Here is a 15185-nt window from a genome sequence, read left to right on the forward strand (position 1 = left end):
TGGCGCTTCCTTCCCACTGCTGAACAGAACTTGCTAATATTAATTGTGCTCATCACTGAAAACCTCTCAACCTCTCCAAAAACTCTTGTCCAGTCCACTTAGTAGTCAGTTTTTAGTCACAGAGATAATTTCATCTGACCTCATTTTAGTCACCTGAAATTATATATATTTTTTGTTTAGTTCTAGTTTTTTGGGGGGGTCTATTTACTGTAGTCAGTTATAGGCTCATCAATTCCCACTGAAAATAGGTGTTTGACAAATATTTTAGTCACACTTTTTTGTTGATGAAATTAACACTTATTCACTGTGGAGGGGAGTGAGTAATGAATCCCCGTTGCACTTAATATATCTGTGTACAGTTACTTAAAAACAATTCCAAAAAGTCAACTGGCAGTAGCACATGCTGGGAAAAGGTTATTTGTTTTCATAACTTTAAAACATTTAGTTGATGTGACTTCTCCTTTAGTTTTGAGTCAGTACCACATACACATTTTAAGTAATAATGACTCTTTATTGACTTTGAGTTCAACTTACAGGACGTATTTGAGCAAAAAACGCCTTGGGCTTTAGAGGGTACAGTAATGTTTATGTGTGTCATACAGTAATATGTGTGTGTGTGCGTGTGTGAGTGCATGCATGTCTTATACAGTATTGTGTGTGCGTGTTATATTCCAGATAACCCCAGGATGATCGGGAGTGTGTCTGTAGCCGTGAAGATTCTGGACGTGAATGATAACCCTCCGTTGCTGACACAGTACTTTGAAGCCTTTGTCTGTGAGAGTGCCAATGCTGGACAGGTACAAAGGCACACACACACTTTCATAGATACACACACACTTTCATACACACACATGCACACACACACGTATATACACAGGTAGGACCTGGACAGAGCCAGACCAGGAACCATTATTTGCAGACCTGTAATATTATCATATGAAGAATTACTCAAAATTATGACATACTGCAGCAAAATATGTGCATAAGCAAAAATATGAATTAATAAATGCATAATTTGAATTTCTGTGCTATGTCAGTTTCACTCACAACCTGTCTCAGGGTTACTGACCTGACTGTCTCTCTCGCCCCTCCCCTGGCTGTTGTCTGATTGTCCGGTGACCTCAGCTGATTCAGACAGTGACGGCAGTAGACACAGATGATCCGCTGGGAGGTCATCACTTCTACTACAGCCTGGCCCTAGAGGCAGCTAACAACCCCAACTTCACCCTTAGAGACAACCAAGGTAAATAAATATTTTTATTATACAGCAGTAAACCCACATGATTTCCTGGACACAGATTTTTGCACGATGTATCACCTTTTTTGTGGGTATTATTTGTCGTCAACTGCTAAGCCAATTCAGCAATATTTGTCTAACTCAGTCATTTGCGGCTATAATTACAGCTACCTTGTTGTATGTGTGGCAGATCACTCTGCTTTATAGAACAGGGAGTGGGATCTGCAGACCAGATAAAAAACATATATACAGTACCAGTCAAAGGTTTGGACACACCTACTCATTCACGGATTTTTCTTAATTATTTTACTATTTTCTACATTGCAGGATAATACTGAAGACATCAACACCATGAAATAACATATGGAATTATGTAGTAACCAAAAAGCGTTAAACATATCAAAATATATTATATATATTTTGGATTCTTCAAAGTACCCACCCTTCGCCTTGATGACAACTTTGCACACTCTTGGCTTTCTCTCAACCAGCTTCACCTGGAATGCTTTCCCAACAGTCTTGAAGGAGTTTCCACATATGCTGAGCACTTGTTGGCTGTTTTTCCTTCACTCTGGGGTCAAACTCATCTCAAACCATCTCAATTGGGTTGAGGTCGGGGGATTGTGAAGGCCAGGTCATCTAATGCAGCATTCCATCACTCTCCTTCTTGGTCAAATAACCCTTACACAGCCTGGAGGTGTGTTGGGCCATTGTCCTGTTGAAAAACAAATGGTAGTCCCACTAAGCTCAAACCAGATGGGATGGCGTATCGCTGAAGAATGCTGTCGTAGCCATGCTGGTCACGTATGCCTTGAATTCTAAATAAATCACAGACAGTGTCAAGAGCAAAGAACCATCTCACCACCTCCTCCATGCTTCACAGTGGAACCACAAATGCAGAGATTATCCGTTCACCTACTCTGTCTCACAAAGAGACCAAAGAACAGATTTCCACCGGTCTAATGTCCATTGCTTGTTTTTCTTGTCCCAAGCAAGTCTCTTCTTATTATTGGTGTCCTTTAGTAGGGGTTTCTTGCAGCAATTCGACCATGAAGGCCTGATTCACGCAGTCTCCTCTGAACAGTTGATGTTGAGATGTGTCTGTCACTTGTGACAGCATTTATTTGGGCTGCAATATGAGGTGCAGTTAACTCTAATGAACTTATCCTCTGCAGCAGAGGTAACTCTGAGTCTTCATTTCCTGTGGCGGTCCTCATGAGAGCCAGTTTCATCATAGCGCTTGATGGTTTTTGTGACTGCACTTGAAGAAACTTTCAAAGTTCTTGACATTTTCCAGATTGTCTTAAAATAATAATGGACTGTCATTTCTCCAGCCTTATTTGAGCTGTTCTTGCCATAATATGGACTTGGTCTTTTACCAAATAGGGCTATCTTCTGTATACCACCCCTATCTTGTTACAACACAACTGATTTGCTCAAATGCATTAACTTCTTTGGGATAGGGCGCAGTATTTTCATGGCCGGATAAAAACGTACCCGATTTAATCTGGATAATACTCCTGCCCAGAAACTAAAATATGCATATAATTAGTAGATTTGGATAGAAAACACTCTAAAGTTTCTAAAACTGTTTCAATGGTGTCTGTGAGTATAACAGTACTCATATGGCAGGCCAAAATCTGAGAAGATTCCATACAGGAAGTGCCCTGTCTGACAATTTGTTGTCCTTCTGTTGCATCTCTATCGAAAATACAGCATCTGTGCTGTAACATAACATTTTCTAAGGCTTCCATTGGCTCTCTAAAGCCGCCAGAAAGTGGAATGGGGTTTCTGCTGTCTCTGGGCGAAGAACAGCAGGAGAATTTGTAAGTGGTCAGCCTGGGGACAGTGACAATGGAGATGCGTTTTCACGAGCCTACTCCATTTTTTTCTTTCAGCCTTTGAATGAATACAACGTTGCCCGGTTGGAATATTATCGCTATTTTACGAGAAAAGTAGGATAAAAATTGATTTTAAACAGCGTTTGACATGCTTCGAAGTACGGTAATGGTATATTTTGAATTTTTTGTCACGAAATGCGCTCGTGTGTCACCGTTTGGATAGTTACCTGAACGCATGAACAAAACGGCGGTATTTGGATATAACTATGGATTATTTGGAACCAAAACAACATTTGTTGTTGAAGTAGAAGTCCTGGGAGTGCATTCTGACGAAGAACAGCAAAGGTAATCCAATTTTTCTAATAGTAATTCTGAGTTTAGGTTGTCCCAAACTTGGTGGGTGTCAAATTAGCTAGCTGTGATGGCCGAGCTATGTACTCAGAATATTGCAAAATGTGCTTTCGCCGATAAGCTATTTTAAAATCGGACATAGCGATTGCATAAAGGAGTTCTGTATCTATAATTCTTAAAACAATTGTTATGTATTCTGTTAACGTTTATCGTGAGTAATTTAGTAAATTCACCGGAAGTTTTCGGTGGGTATGCTAGTTCTGAACATCACATGCTAATGTAAAAAGCTGGTTTGTGATATAAATATGAACTTGATTGAACAAAACATGCATGTATTGTATAACATAATGTCCTAGGAGTGCCATCTGATGAAGATCATCAAAGGTTAGTGCTGCATTTAGCTGTGGTTTGGGTTTATGTGACATATATGCTTGCTTGGAAAATGGCTGTGTGATTATTTGTGTCTTTGTACTCTCCTAACATAATCTAATGTTTTGCTTTCGCTGTAAAGCCTTTTGGAAATCGGACAACGTGGTTCGATTAAGGAGAAGTGTATCTATAAAATGGTGTAAAATAGTCCTATGTTTGAGAACTTTGAATTATGACATTTTGTGGTTTTAAATTTGGCGCTCTGATTTGTCACTGGCTGTTGAATAGTGTGGGACGATTTCGTCCCACCTCCCCTACAGAGGTTAAGAAGTAAAGAAATTCCACAAATTAACTTTTAACAAGGCACATCTATTAATTGAAATGCATTCCAGGTAACTACCTCATGAACCTGGTTGAGAGAATGCCAAGAGTGTGCAAAGCTGTCATCAAGACAACTTTGAAGAATCTCAAATATAAAATATATTTTCATATATTTTACACTTTTTTGGTTACTACATGATTCCATATGTGTTTTATCATAGTTTTGATGTCTTCACTATTATTCTACAATGTAGAAAACAGTAAAAAATGAAGAAAAACCCTGAAATGAGTAGGTGTGTTCAAACTTTTGACTGGTACTGTATATATACTTTGTTATTCTTTCAATTAAGGACTATAGCTTTAAACAGAGTTTTCTCTCTGCCCCATGACAAAATGTGTAGACTTCTAGGAAATGTTCTTCAAAACCTCAAAATGTTCTCTCCGCTGCCAAGAGGTCGGCCTTTAAAATGTTCCTTCCCAGGGCCCGAGACTTTCACTGCAAAAACATAGTAAAACTCTGTGTATGCTATGTTTATCTCACTCGAGTTATAAGCAGGTCCCTGATGAATATGCTTTCACAAAAGGGAACCCGGTTTGAGAACCCCTGTTATGCAGTGCCTTTAGAATGTATTCACAGCTCTTGACTTTTCCCACATTTTGTTGTATTTAAAATTGATTAAAATGAGATTTCTTATCACTGGGCTACACACAATACCCCATAACTGCATTCATGTTTTCTTTTTTTTACAAATTAATAAAAAATGAAAAGCTGAAATGTCTTAATAATTATTCAACCCCTTTGTTATTGCAAGCCTAAGCTTCTTATGGCTTGAATCCCGTTAGCGGGATCAATATGACGACAGCCAGTGAAAGTGCACGGCGGCAAATTCAAAACAACAAATATCTCATAATTAAAATTTCTCAAACATACAAGTATTATACACCATTGTAAAGATAAGATTCTCCTTAAACTAACCAGATTGTCCGATTTCAAAAAGGCTTTACGGCAAAAGCAAAACATTAGATTATGTTAGGACAGCACCTAAACAAGAAAACCACACAGCCATTTTCCAAGCAAGGAGAGGCGTCACAAAAACCAGAAATACAGCTAAAATTAATTACTAACCTTTGATGATCTTCATCAGATGGCACTCCCAGGACTGAATGTTACAAAATACATGTATTTTTTGTTAGATAAAGTTTGTATTTATATCCATAAACCCCATTTTACATTGGCGCGTGATGTTCAGAAAATGTATTCCCACCAAAACCCCCGGTGAATAAGCACATCAATTTACAAAAATACTCATCATAAACGTAAAAAAAAATGTACAACAGTTTTATTGAAAGAATTATAGATATACTACTCCTTAATGCAACTGCTGTGTCCGATTTTAAAATAGCTTTTCGGCGAAAGCACATTTTTTCAATATTCTGAGTACTGAGCTCAGCCATCAAAGCAAGCTATACAGATACCAGCAAAGTTCTGGAGTCAACTAAACTCAGAATTAGTATTATAAATCTTCCCTTCCCTTTGCTGATCTTCGTCGGAATGCACTCCCAGGACTCCTAATTGCACAAGAAATGTTATTTTTGTTCAAAATACTCCATATTTATGTCCAAATACCTCTGTTTTGTTCATGCGTTCAGATCACTAGCCAAAGGCATAACGCGTGAGTGTAAAACAAGAGACAAAAAGTCAAATAGTTCCATTACCGTTCGTAGAAACATGTCAAACGATGTTTAAAATCAATCCTTAGGGTCTTTTTAACATAAAACGTTGATAATGTTCCAACTGGACAATAGCGTATTCATTACAGAAGAAAAAGAAGGAGCGGTGCGCCAAACGTGCCGGCGCAGTAAACAACTCACTGCTCCCAGGCAGTCCACTGATTGACTGAGCTCCTATTCTCTGCCCAGTAACAGTAGATGGATGAAACAAGTTTCTAAAGGCTGTTGACAGCCAATGGAAGCCTTAGGAAGTGCAAAATGACCCCACAGACACTGTAGTTTGAACAGGGATTAGATAGAAGAACTACAAGTCACTTCCTGGTTGGATTTTTTCTCAGGTTTTTGCCTGCCATATGAGTTCTGTTATACTCACAGACATCATTCAAACAGTTTTAGAAAATTCAGAGTGTTTTCTATCCAGATCTACTAATAATATGCATATCTTAGTTTATGGGAGTGAGTAGCAGGCAGTTTACTCTGGGCACGTCAGTCATCCAAGCGACTCAATACTGCCACTATCCATAAGAAGTTAACAAGTCACATAAAAAGTTCCATGGACTCACTCTGTGTGCAGTAATGGTATGGCAACTGCTCGGCCCCCGACCGCAAGGCACTACAGAGGGTAGTGCGTATGGCCCAGTACGTTACTGGGGCCAAGCTTCCTCCATCCAGGACCTATATACCAGGCTGTGTCAGAGGAAGCCTTAAAAATTGCCAAAGACTCCAGCCACCCTAGTCATAGACTATTCTCTCTGCTTACGCACGGCAAGCGGTACCGGAGTGCAAAGTCTTGGTCCAAAAGGCTTCTCAACAGCTTCTAGCCATAAGACTTCTGAACAGCTAATCGAATGGCTACCCATACTATTTGCATTGCCCCCCCCCCTTTTACGATGCTGCTAATCTCTGTTTATTATCTATGCATAGTCACTTTAACTCTACCTACATGTGCATATTACCTCAATTACCTCGACTAACCAGTGCCCCCACACATTGACTCTGTACCGGTGCCCCCTGTATATAGCCTCACTATTGTTATTTTACTGCTGCTCTTTAATTATGTGTTACTTTTATTTCATATGTTTTACTTATCTATTTTTACTTAATAAATCTTCTTCAGGCTAGGGTCTACTTTTCTCAATTTCCACCTGACTGACATGACCAAAGTAAACTGCCTGTTGCTCTACCAGCAAGCACTACTGTATCAGCAGTACTGTATCATTTTAGTCAACAAGATTTTTGCAACGTAAGCTTAACTTTCTGAACATTCGAGATGTGTAGTCCACTTGTGTAGCTAGCAGGACTGACTTTGTGTTAGCTAGCCAACGTTTAATCACTTCTGTGTTATGAAAGGTACCAGACATGGACACGAATGATCCATTGGTAGTTTGTTGTAACCAAGTATTGGTGATAACCGTGTGTTATTGGATGCTAGCATGCTAGTTAGCTACGGCGTCATAGGACACGGTGCACTGGAAGAAGCTGGAAGAATACTGTACCAAGTTATCTAGCTGAATAAACTAAGTTTGAGCCTATTCCTGGTAACATTGAACACCTGTAGTTTACATCAATTATAATTTCTAAAGTTGAAGTTGGAAAGTTATATTTGAGTGTCATTGAGTGTCATTGAGTGTTCATTCCAATCTCCTTTGCATTAGTGTAGCCTCTCCTGTAGCCTGTCAACCATGTGTCTGCCTATCCCTGTTCTCTCCTCTCTGCACAGGCCACACAAATGCTTCACACCGTGTGGCCGCTGCCACTCTAACCTGGTGGTCGCAACGCGCACGACCCATGTGGAGTTCCAGGTCTCCTGCAGCCTCAGTTCACCCTCCAGACCCTCGACTTCTTGGCGCTGACGGAAACATGGATTACCACAGAAAACACTGCTACTCCTACTGCTCTCTCCTCGTCTGACCACGTGTTCTCGCATACCCCGAGAGCATCTGGTCAGCGGGGTGGTGGCACTGGAATCCTCATCTCTCCCAAGTGGACATTCTCTCTTTCTCCCCTGACCCATCTGTCTATCTCCTCATTTGAATTCCATGCTGTCACAGTCACTAGCCCATTCAAGCATCACCCTCCAGGTTCCCTTGGAGAGTTCATCAATGAGCTTGACGCCTTGATAAGTTCCTTTCCTGAGGATGGCTCACCCCTCACAGTTCTGGGTGACTTTAACCTCCCTACGTCTATCTTTGACTCATTTCTCTCTGCCTCCTTCTTTCCACTCCTCTCCTCTTTTGACCTCACCCTCTCACCGTCCCCCCCTACACACAAGGCAGGCAATACGCTTGACCTCATGTTTACTAGATGCTGTTCTTCTACTAATCTCACTGCAACTCCCCTCCAAGTCTCCGACTACTACCTTGTATCCTTTTCCCTCTCGCTCTCCTCCAACACTACTCACTCTGCCCCTACTCAGATGGTATTGCGCCGTCGCAACCTTCGCTCTCTCTCTCCTGCTCCTCTTCCATCCTATCATCTCTTCCCTCTGCTCAATCCTTCTCCAACCAATCTCCTGATTCTGCTTCCTCAACCCTCCTCTCCTCCCTTTCTGCATCCTTTGACTCTCTATGTCCCCTATCCTCCCGGCCGGCTCGGTCCTCCCCTCCTGCTCCATGGTTGACGACTCATTGCGAGCTCACAGAACAGGGCTCCGGGCAGCCGAGCGGAAATGGAGGAAAACTAGCCTCCCTGCGGACCTGGCATCTTTTCACTCCCTCCTCGCTACATTTTCTTCCTCTGTTTCTGCTGCTAAAGCCACTTTCTACCACTCTAAATTCCAAGCATCTGCCTCTAACCCTAGGAAGCTCTTTGCCACCTTCTCCTCCCTCCTGAATCCTCCTCTCCCTGCCCCCCTCCTCCCTCTCTGCGGATGACTTTGTCAACCATTTTGAAAAGAAGGTTGACGACATTCGATCCTCGTTTGTTAAGTCAAATGACACCGCTGGTCCTGCACACGTTGCCCTACCCTATACTTTGACCTCTTTCTCCCCTCTCTCTCCAGATGAAATCTTGCGACTTGTGACGGCCAGCCGCCCAACAACATGCCCGCTTGACCCTATCCCCTCCTCTCTTCTCCAGACCATTTCCGGAGACCTTCTCCCCTACCTCACCTCGCTCATCAACTCATCCTTGAACGCTGGCTACGTCCCTTCCGTCTTCAAGAGAGCGAGAGTTGCACCCCTTCTCAAAAAACCTACACTCGATCCCTCCGATGTCAACAACTACAGACCAGTATCCCTTCTTTCTTTTCTCTCCAAAACTCTAAATTGCGTCCCACCTACTCAACAGCCAGTGTAATCCCGTGGCGCGATATTCAAATACCTCAAAAATGCAAAAACTTCAATTTTTCAAACATATGACTATTTTACACCATTTTAAAGACAAGACTCTCGTTAACAAAGTTTAGCGGTAGCTTGTTGGATTCCTTTGTCTGCATGTTGAACGATAATTAGATTACTGAAATCGATGATGCCAACTAAACTGACTTTTTGGGATATAAAGAAGGATTGTATCCAACAAAAAGACACTACATGTTGTAGCTGGGACCCTTTAGATGACAAATCAGAGGAAGATTTTCAAAAATTAAGTGAATATTTAATCGCTATTTGTGAATTTATGATATCCTGTGCCGGAGGAAAAATATTTTGATGTGGGACGCCATCCTCAAACAATTGCATGGCATGCTTTCGCTTTAAAGCCTACTGTAAATCATACAGTGCAGTTAGATTAAGAGGAATTTAAGCTTTTAACCGATATGACACTTGTATGTACCTAAATGTTTAATATCCCTAATGTTTATGATTATTTATTAGAATTGTCGTGCCCTCCAGTTTCACCGGAAGTCGTCCTGCTAGTGGGACGCCTAGCCTTAATTAACACATATTTTTCTTAAAACTGTATTGTTGGTTAAGGGCTTGAAGGTAGGCATTTCACTGTAAGGTCTACACATTTTGTATTCGGCACATGTGATAAATGAAATTAGATTTTTGAATGACTACCTCATCTCTGTATCCAACACATACAATTATGTCTATGGTCCCCCAGTTGAGCAGTGATTTTCAAACAAAGATTCAACCACAAAGACCAGGGAGGTTTTCCAATGCCTCGCAAAGTAGGGCACATATGGATAAAAAAAACATTTTGACATTGAATATCCTTTTGAGCATGGTGAAGTTATTAATTACACTTTTGATGGTGTATCAATACACTCAGTCACTACAAAGATAGAGACTTCCTTCCTAACTCAGTTGCCGGAGAGGAAGGAAACCGCTTAGGGATTTCACCATGAGGCCAATTAAAACAGTTACAGAGTTTAACGGCTGTGATAGGAGAAAACAACTGAGGATGGCTCAACAACATTTTAGTTACTCCACAACACTAACCTAATTGACTGAGTGAAAACATGCATCCTGTTTGCAACAAGGCACTAAAATAATGCTGCAAAAAATTGCCAAAGCAATTCACTTTTTGTCCAGAATACAACATTATTTTGGGGCAAATCCAATACAACCCATTACTGAATACCACTCTCCATATTTTCAAGCATAGTGGTGGCTGCATCAAGTTATGGGCATGCTTGTAATCTCTAAGGACTGGACATTTTTTCAGGATAAAACAATGTACGGAATGGAGCTAAGCACAGGCAGAATCCTAGAGGAAAACCTGGTTCAGTCTGATTTCCACCAGACACTGGGAGATGAATTCACCTTACAGCAGAACATTAACCTAAAACAAAAGGCCAAATCTACGCTGGAGTTGCTTTACCAAGAATACAGTTAATGTTCCTGAGTGACCGAGTTATAGTTGTGACTTCAATCTACTTGAAAATCTATGGTAAGACCTGAAAAGGATTGTCTGGCAATGATAAAAAACACATTTGACAGAGTTTGAAGAATTTTGAAAAGAATAATGGGCAAATATTGCACAAACCAGGTGTGGAAAACTCTTAGAGACTTACCCATAAAGACTCACAGCTCTAATCACTGTCAAAGTTGCTTCTAAAAAGTATTTACATATGTAAATGAGTTCTGTATTTCATTTTCAATAAATTTGCAACAATTCTAAAAACATGTTTTCACTTCGTCATTACGTGGTATTGTGTGTAGATGAGTGAGAAAAAAACATATATTTGCATTTTGATTTCAGACTGTAACACAACAAAATGTGGAATAAGTCAAAGGGTATGAATTATTTTTGAAGGCACTGTATAAGACACTTAACCAGGCCCCGCTTTCTCTGTCCTATTGCAGACAACACCTGGATATTAATAATGATGCATCATATTTATTTATTTTTTTCTACTGCATTCATTGATTGTATGTTGTTTTACTCCATGTGTAACTCTGTGTTTTTGTATGTTGTCGAACTGCTTTGCTTTATCTTGGCCAGGTCGCAATTGTAAATGAGAACTTGTTCTCAACTTGCCTACCTGGTTAAATAAAGGTGAAATAAAAATAAAATAAATAAAATAAAAATATGACATACTGTATCAAACCAGGCTTCTCTCTCTGTCCCTGATTTAGACAACACAGCATGGATCCTGACGCGTCGCGGGGGCTGGTCTCAGCAGGATCAGTCAGTCTACTACCTTCCTATCTTCATCTCAGATGGAGAGCAGCCAGTCCAGACCAGCACCAGCACCCTGACCATCCGTGTGTGTAGCTGCGATTTTGAGGGCAACATTATGTCCTGTAATGCTGAGGCCTACCACCTCCCGGCTAGTCTGAGCAGAGGGGCGCTCATCGCCATACTGGCATGTATCTTCGTCCTGCTCGGTAAGTCATGATCTTGTTCTTCTTCTATGGAATGATTGTCTACACTGTTGATCTGCTTTATACTTACTTCATAAGCTACTGTATATTCATATTGTATTTATATACAGAACATCAGATTCCAATCTAGACAAACCCTCTTTTACCGTATCTATGCTTCTTCTTTTGAATGTCTTAGTCCGGTAAACCAATTCACTAAATTCACTAAAGCAACCATTAATAATCTCCCATAGTTTCGGTTTCTGTTGTATCTGACCATGTCTCTTTTCTCTCCTCTAGTGATGGTCCTGCTCATGTTGTCCCTCCAGAGCCACCGTAAGAAGCCCTACCTGCACGATGAGGAAGACAACGTCCATGAGAACATTGTCCGCTACGATGACGAGGGGGGCGGAGAAGAGGACACCGAGGCCTTCGACATCGCTGCCATGTGGAACCCCCGTGAGGCCCACCTAGTGGGGAAGCAACGTCAGGACATGCTGCCTGAGATTGAGAGCCTGTCGCGTTACGTTCCCTTAGCATCAGTAGGCGGGCCGGGTAGTGGTTGTGGTGGTGGAGACAGCAACGTCCAGGGGTATGTGCTGGCCAAGCTCCTGGAGACGGATCTGAACCCCTGCGCCCCGCCTTACGACTCCCTGCAGACGTACGCCTACGAGGGTGAGGGATCAGTGGCCGAGTCCCTGAGCTCGCTGCAGTCTGGGTGCTCCAATACTGATCATGAGTATGACTATCTCAATGACTGGGGGCCCAGATTTAAGAAACTGGCAGAGATGTACGGGGTTCTAGAGACGAACAACCCTTCCATGTGGTAGAGGGGAGGAAGGAACGAGCGACTCCCCCCTACATACACACACCTTAGAGAAAGAGAAGATACAGAGACATAGAGAGACAATGACTGAAACAGTGACAAACAGAGAGAGGCTGAAACAGAGAGATATAGAGACACAGGACTAGAGAGAGAGAGAAATAGAGTTTGAAAGGTGTGCTCGCCATATAACTGTAGCACTTGCGATTGCACAGCTAAGCATCGCCTGTTCTCCACAGCCTTGGAGGCCTGAGCCGTGTAGCTTTCTAGCTACCATCACAATCCCTCCCCATCCACAGGAAGAGGCTTTAGAGGAGCCTGGACTGACTGACTGACAGACAGCTAGCACAACGAGACCCTCAAAGCAAAGGGCTTCAAAGCACACGTTAGTTAACTCCCATGGACGACCCAGGCCCTAGCCACAGGCGCCAGCAGCTCTTTGGTCCAAAGGGTTCGATTCCCCTCAGAAGAACACAAGATAGGGGAGCGAAGGGCAAATGTGGAACTCAGAATACATTACCTTCCTGTACACATGTATGCAGGAGACAAACAAACTCTGAAACGCTGACTTATTTTGGCAGTTTGTTTTGCCAATTTTATTTTATATTAAAAAATAATAATAATAATTCTATCTTCTTTTGGTCACGCTTAAGTTTTTTTATTATAAGCCACTATGTGACAATATTTTTTTTTAAAGGTAATGATTTGATGAAAAGTTGTATCGTTATTGTTGCAGCCATTTTGATTTGAGAACTGCTATTTATTCCCGGTAGCTCCATTATGTGGCTGTATCTTATTAATTAATTAATTCATTTTTTAATATGCTGTCCTTATATTTAGTGTAACTTATTTTTGGGGAATCAAACAAACACTGGACTTGTGTTGGATGTTATCCCAAGGTTGTGGGATCGGCATAAATTATGTTCAAATATGTTCAAGCGTTATCGTGTAACATAAATGTTTCAATGGCGTCTAATTGCATTTCTGTTGTGTGTGTTTCTCAGTGTCTTGTTTCAGACAGAGTAAGGGAGATGTACACTCAGTAATCCTGTTTGGATTTTAAAGTTAATTTGTTTAACGTGTCAATCCATATTTTGTTAGTATGAACACTTTGTTTTTTTACTGCTGTTTAGGAGCATGAAGCATGATCATGCATTCAACAGGACATTCTGTGTGTCTCAAATGGTACCATATTTCCTACATGGGCCCTGGTCAAAAATGGGGCACTATTTCTTATATTTAACTAGGCAAGTCAGTTAAGAACAAATTCTCATTTACAATGAAGGCCCTTGCCAAACCCTCCCCTAACCTGGATGACTCTAGGCCAATTGTGTGCCGCCCTATGGGACTCCTGATCACGAACGGTTGTGATACAGCCCGGGATCGAACCCGGGTCTGTAGTGACGCCTTAGACCGCTGCGCTACATGGGAGGCCCACTATATAGGAAATCGGGTTCCATTTGGGATGCAGGAACAATCTTTAAGCTCTTGTTTTGAGATATACTGTCCATGATACCACAGCAGGACTGGGGGGACATTACAGTAACTGATTTGATTTGAGGATGCTAAGTTACCATCAACTTCTCAGTCAACATCACAAACATACCTGGATGAACACAAACAGAAGATTTATGAAATAACCATTTCATCAGGGTATCAGCCATGAACAGGGGTGGAAATGGGGGGGAGGGGTCTGAGACCAAAACAACAGAGATCATGGTGCATCTGTCCTTTTGGAGAAACCAAACTGTCCACCACATTCACTAGGCCTACTCCTCCATGTTTTGTGGCATAATCTCAACCCTCACATTCCGACCAGTGGACTTTGATAACTTTGATAATCTGCTTCTTTATGTGCCAAATGTAAAGAAGTTAAAAAAATCACTTCAGAACGCCAAAAATAAATAACGATGTGAAATTATATTTTGATAATTTCTGAATGGGTGAAATCTACTTGAAATATGTGTGGTATCAGTTATGCTACAGTATGTGGTATTTGAATGTAAATGTGTTTTGTATACTTGGCAATAAAATACAAAAATAAAACCTTCTGTTGTCGACATTCGCAGAGATCGCATTCATGGTAAACACTGCAGATGCTGGCTGAAGTGAAAATTACCTTTTAAATGTTAAGTGCTGTGTACTTGATTGATTCCCCGGGTTTTGAGTGCTAAATAAAGGTGTTTTGTTACTTTTGTGCCTTTTTAGGTATTTTGGCATTCATTTCGGGAGCTTGCTGAAAGCAAGAACAACTTTAGATATCCGACATACTTATTAGTCTCCTCCTGCTGCCAACTGTAGAGCCAAACTGTAAAAGCTACCAACATCAAAATAACTTTAAAACATGCAGGCTGACTGACTTCAGGTTGACTGAAAAAAAAGGTTTTGATACTACTAAGACTTTTCAAACTACAACCACTTTTGCATCAAACCCATTGCATTTTAATGTCCATAGAAAAATTCTGGTCACTACTAGTCTTCCACCTTTAAGATAGAAACACTATTCAAACTTTACAACGTGCAGACTGGTCTGGAACAGGTTGTTTGTCAAAAGAGAGTATCAACAATGTGTACTTTTATAAATGTAACTTCAAAGGCAAAATGTGGGTTAGCCACTCCTCTTGATCCATTTCAGCAACAACAACCAACTCAACGTTGACATGTGCAGACTGACTCTACTTAGATTGTATCAACAGAACTTTTTGCTACCATTTATACTTCATAAACTACCATTCGTTCTTCACATTAATTTCAATGGCGGA

At 41.1% G+C, this 15185-nt stretch overlaps 1 protein-coding gene across 3 annotated transcripts in view; it reads left to right on the forward strand.

Moving 5' to 3' along the window:
• The window catches only part of LOC106578590 (cadherin-20), a 56002-nt gene extending 41519 nt beyond the window's left edge, over positions 1-14483 (forward strand). For 2 of the 3 annotated variants that reach the window (XM_014157580.3, XM_014157579.3), the window contains exons 9-12: positions 676-797; positions 1126-1243; positions 11373-11624; positions 11901-14483. In XM_014157580.3, the coding sequence (XP_014013055.3) occupies positions 676-797; positions 1126-1243; positions 11373-11624; positions 11901-12430 (1022 nt within the window). In that variant the 3' untranslated portion in view covers positions 12431-14483. Of the gene's footprint in view, positions 1-675; positions 798-1125; positions 1244-8928; positions 10918-11372; positions 11625-11900 lie in introns of those variants that run through there. The other variant, XM_082965662.1, reaches the window with a different exon arrangement.
• Positions 14484-15185: the final 702 nt, after the last annotated feature.

Source organism: Salmo salar, chromosome 19 (genome assembly GCF_965601325.2).
Source record: "Salmo salar chromosome 19, fSalSal1, whole genome shotgun sequence".
Lineage (NCBI taxonomy): Eukaryota > Metazoa > Chordata > Actinopteri > Salmoniformes > Salmonidae > Salmo > Salmo salar.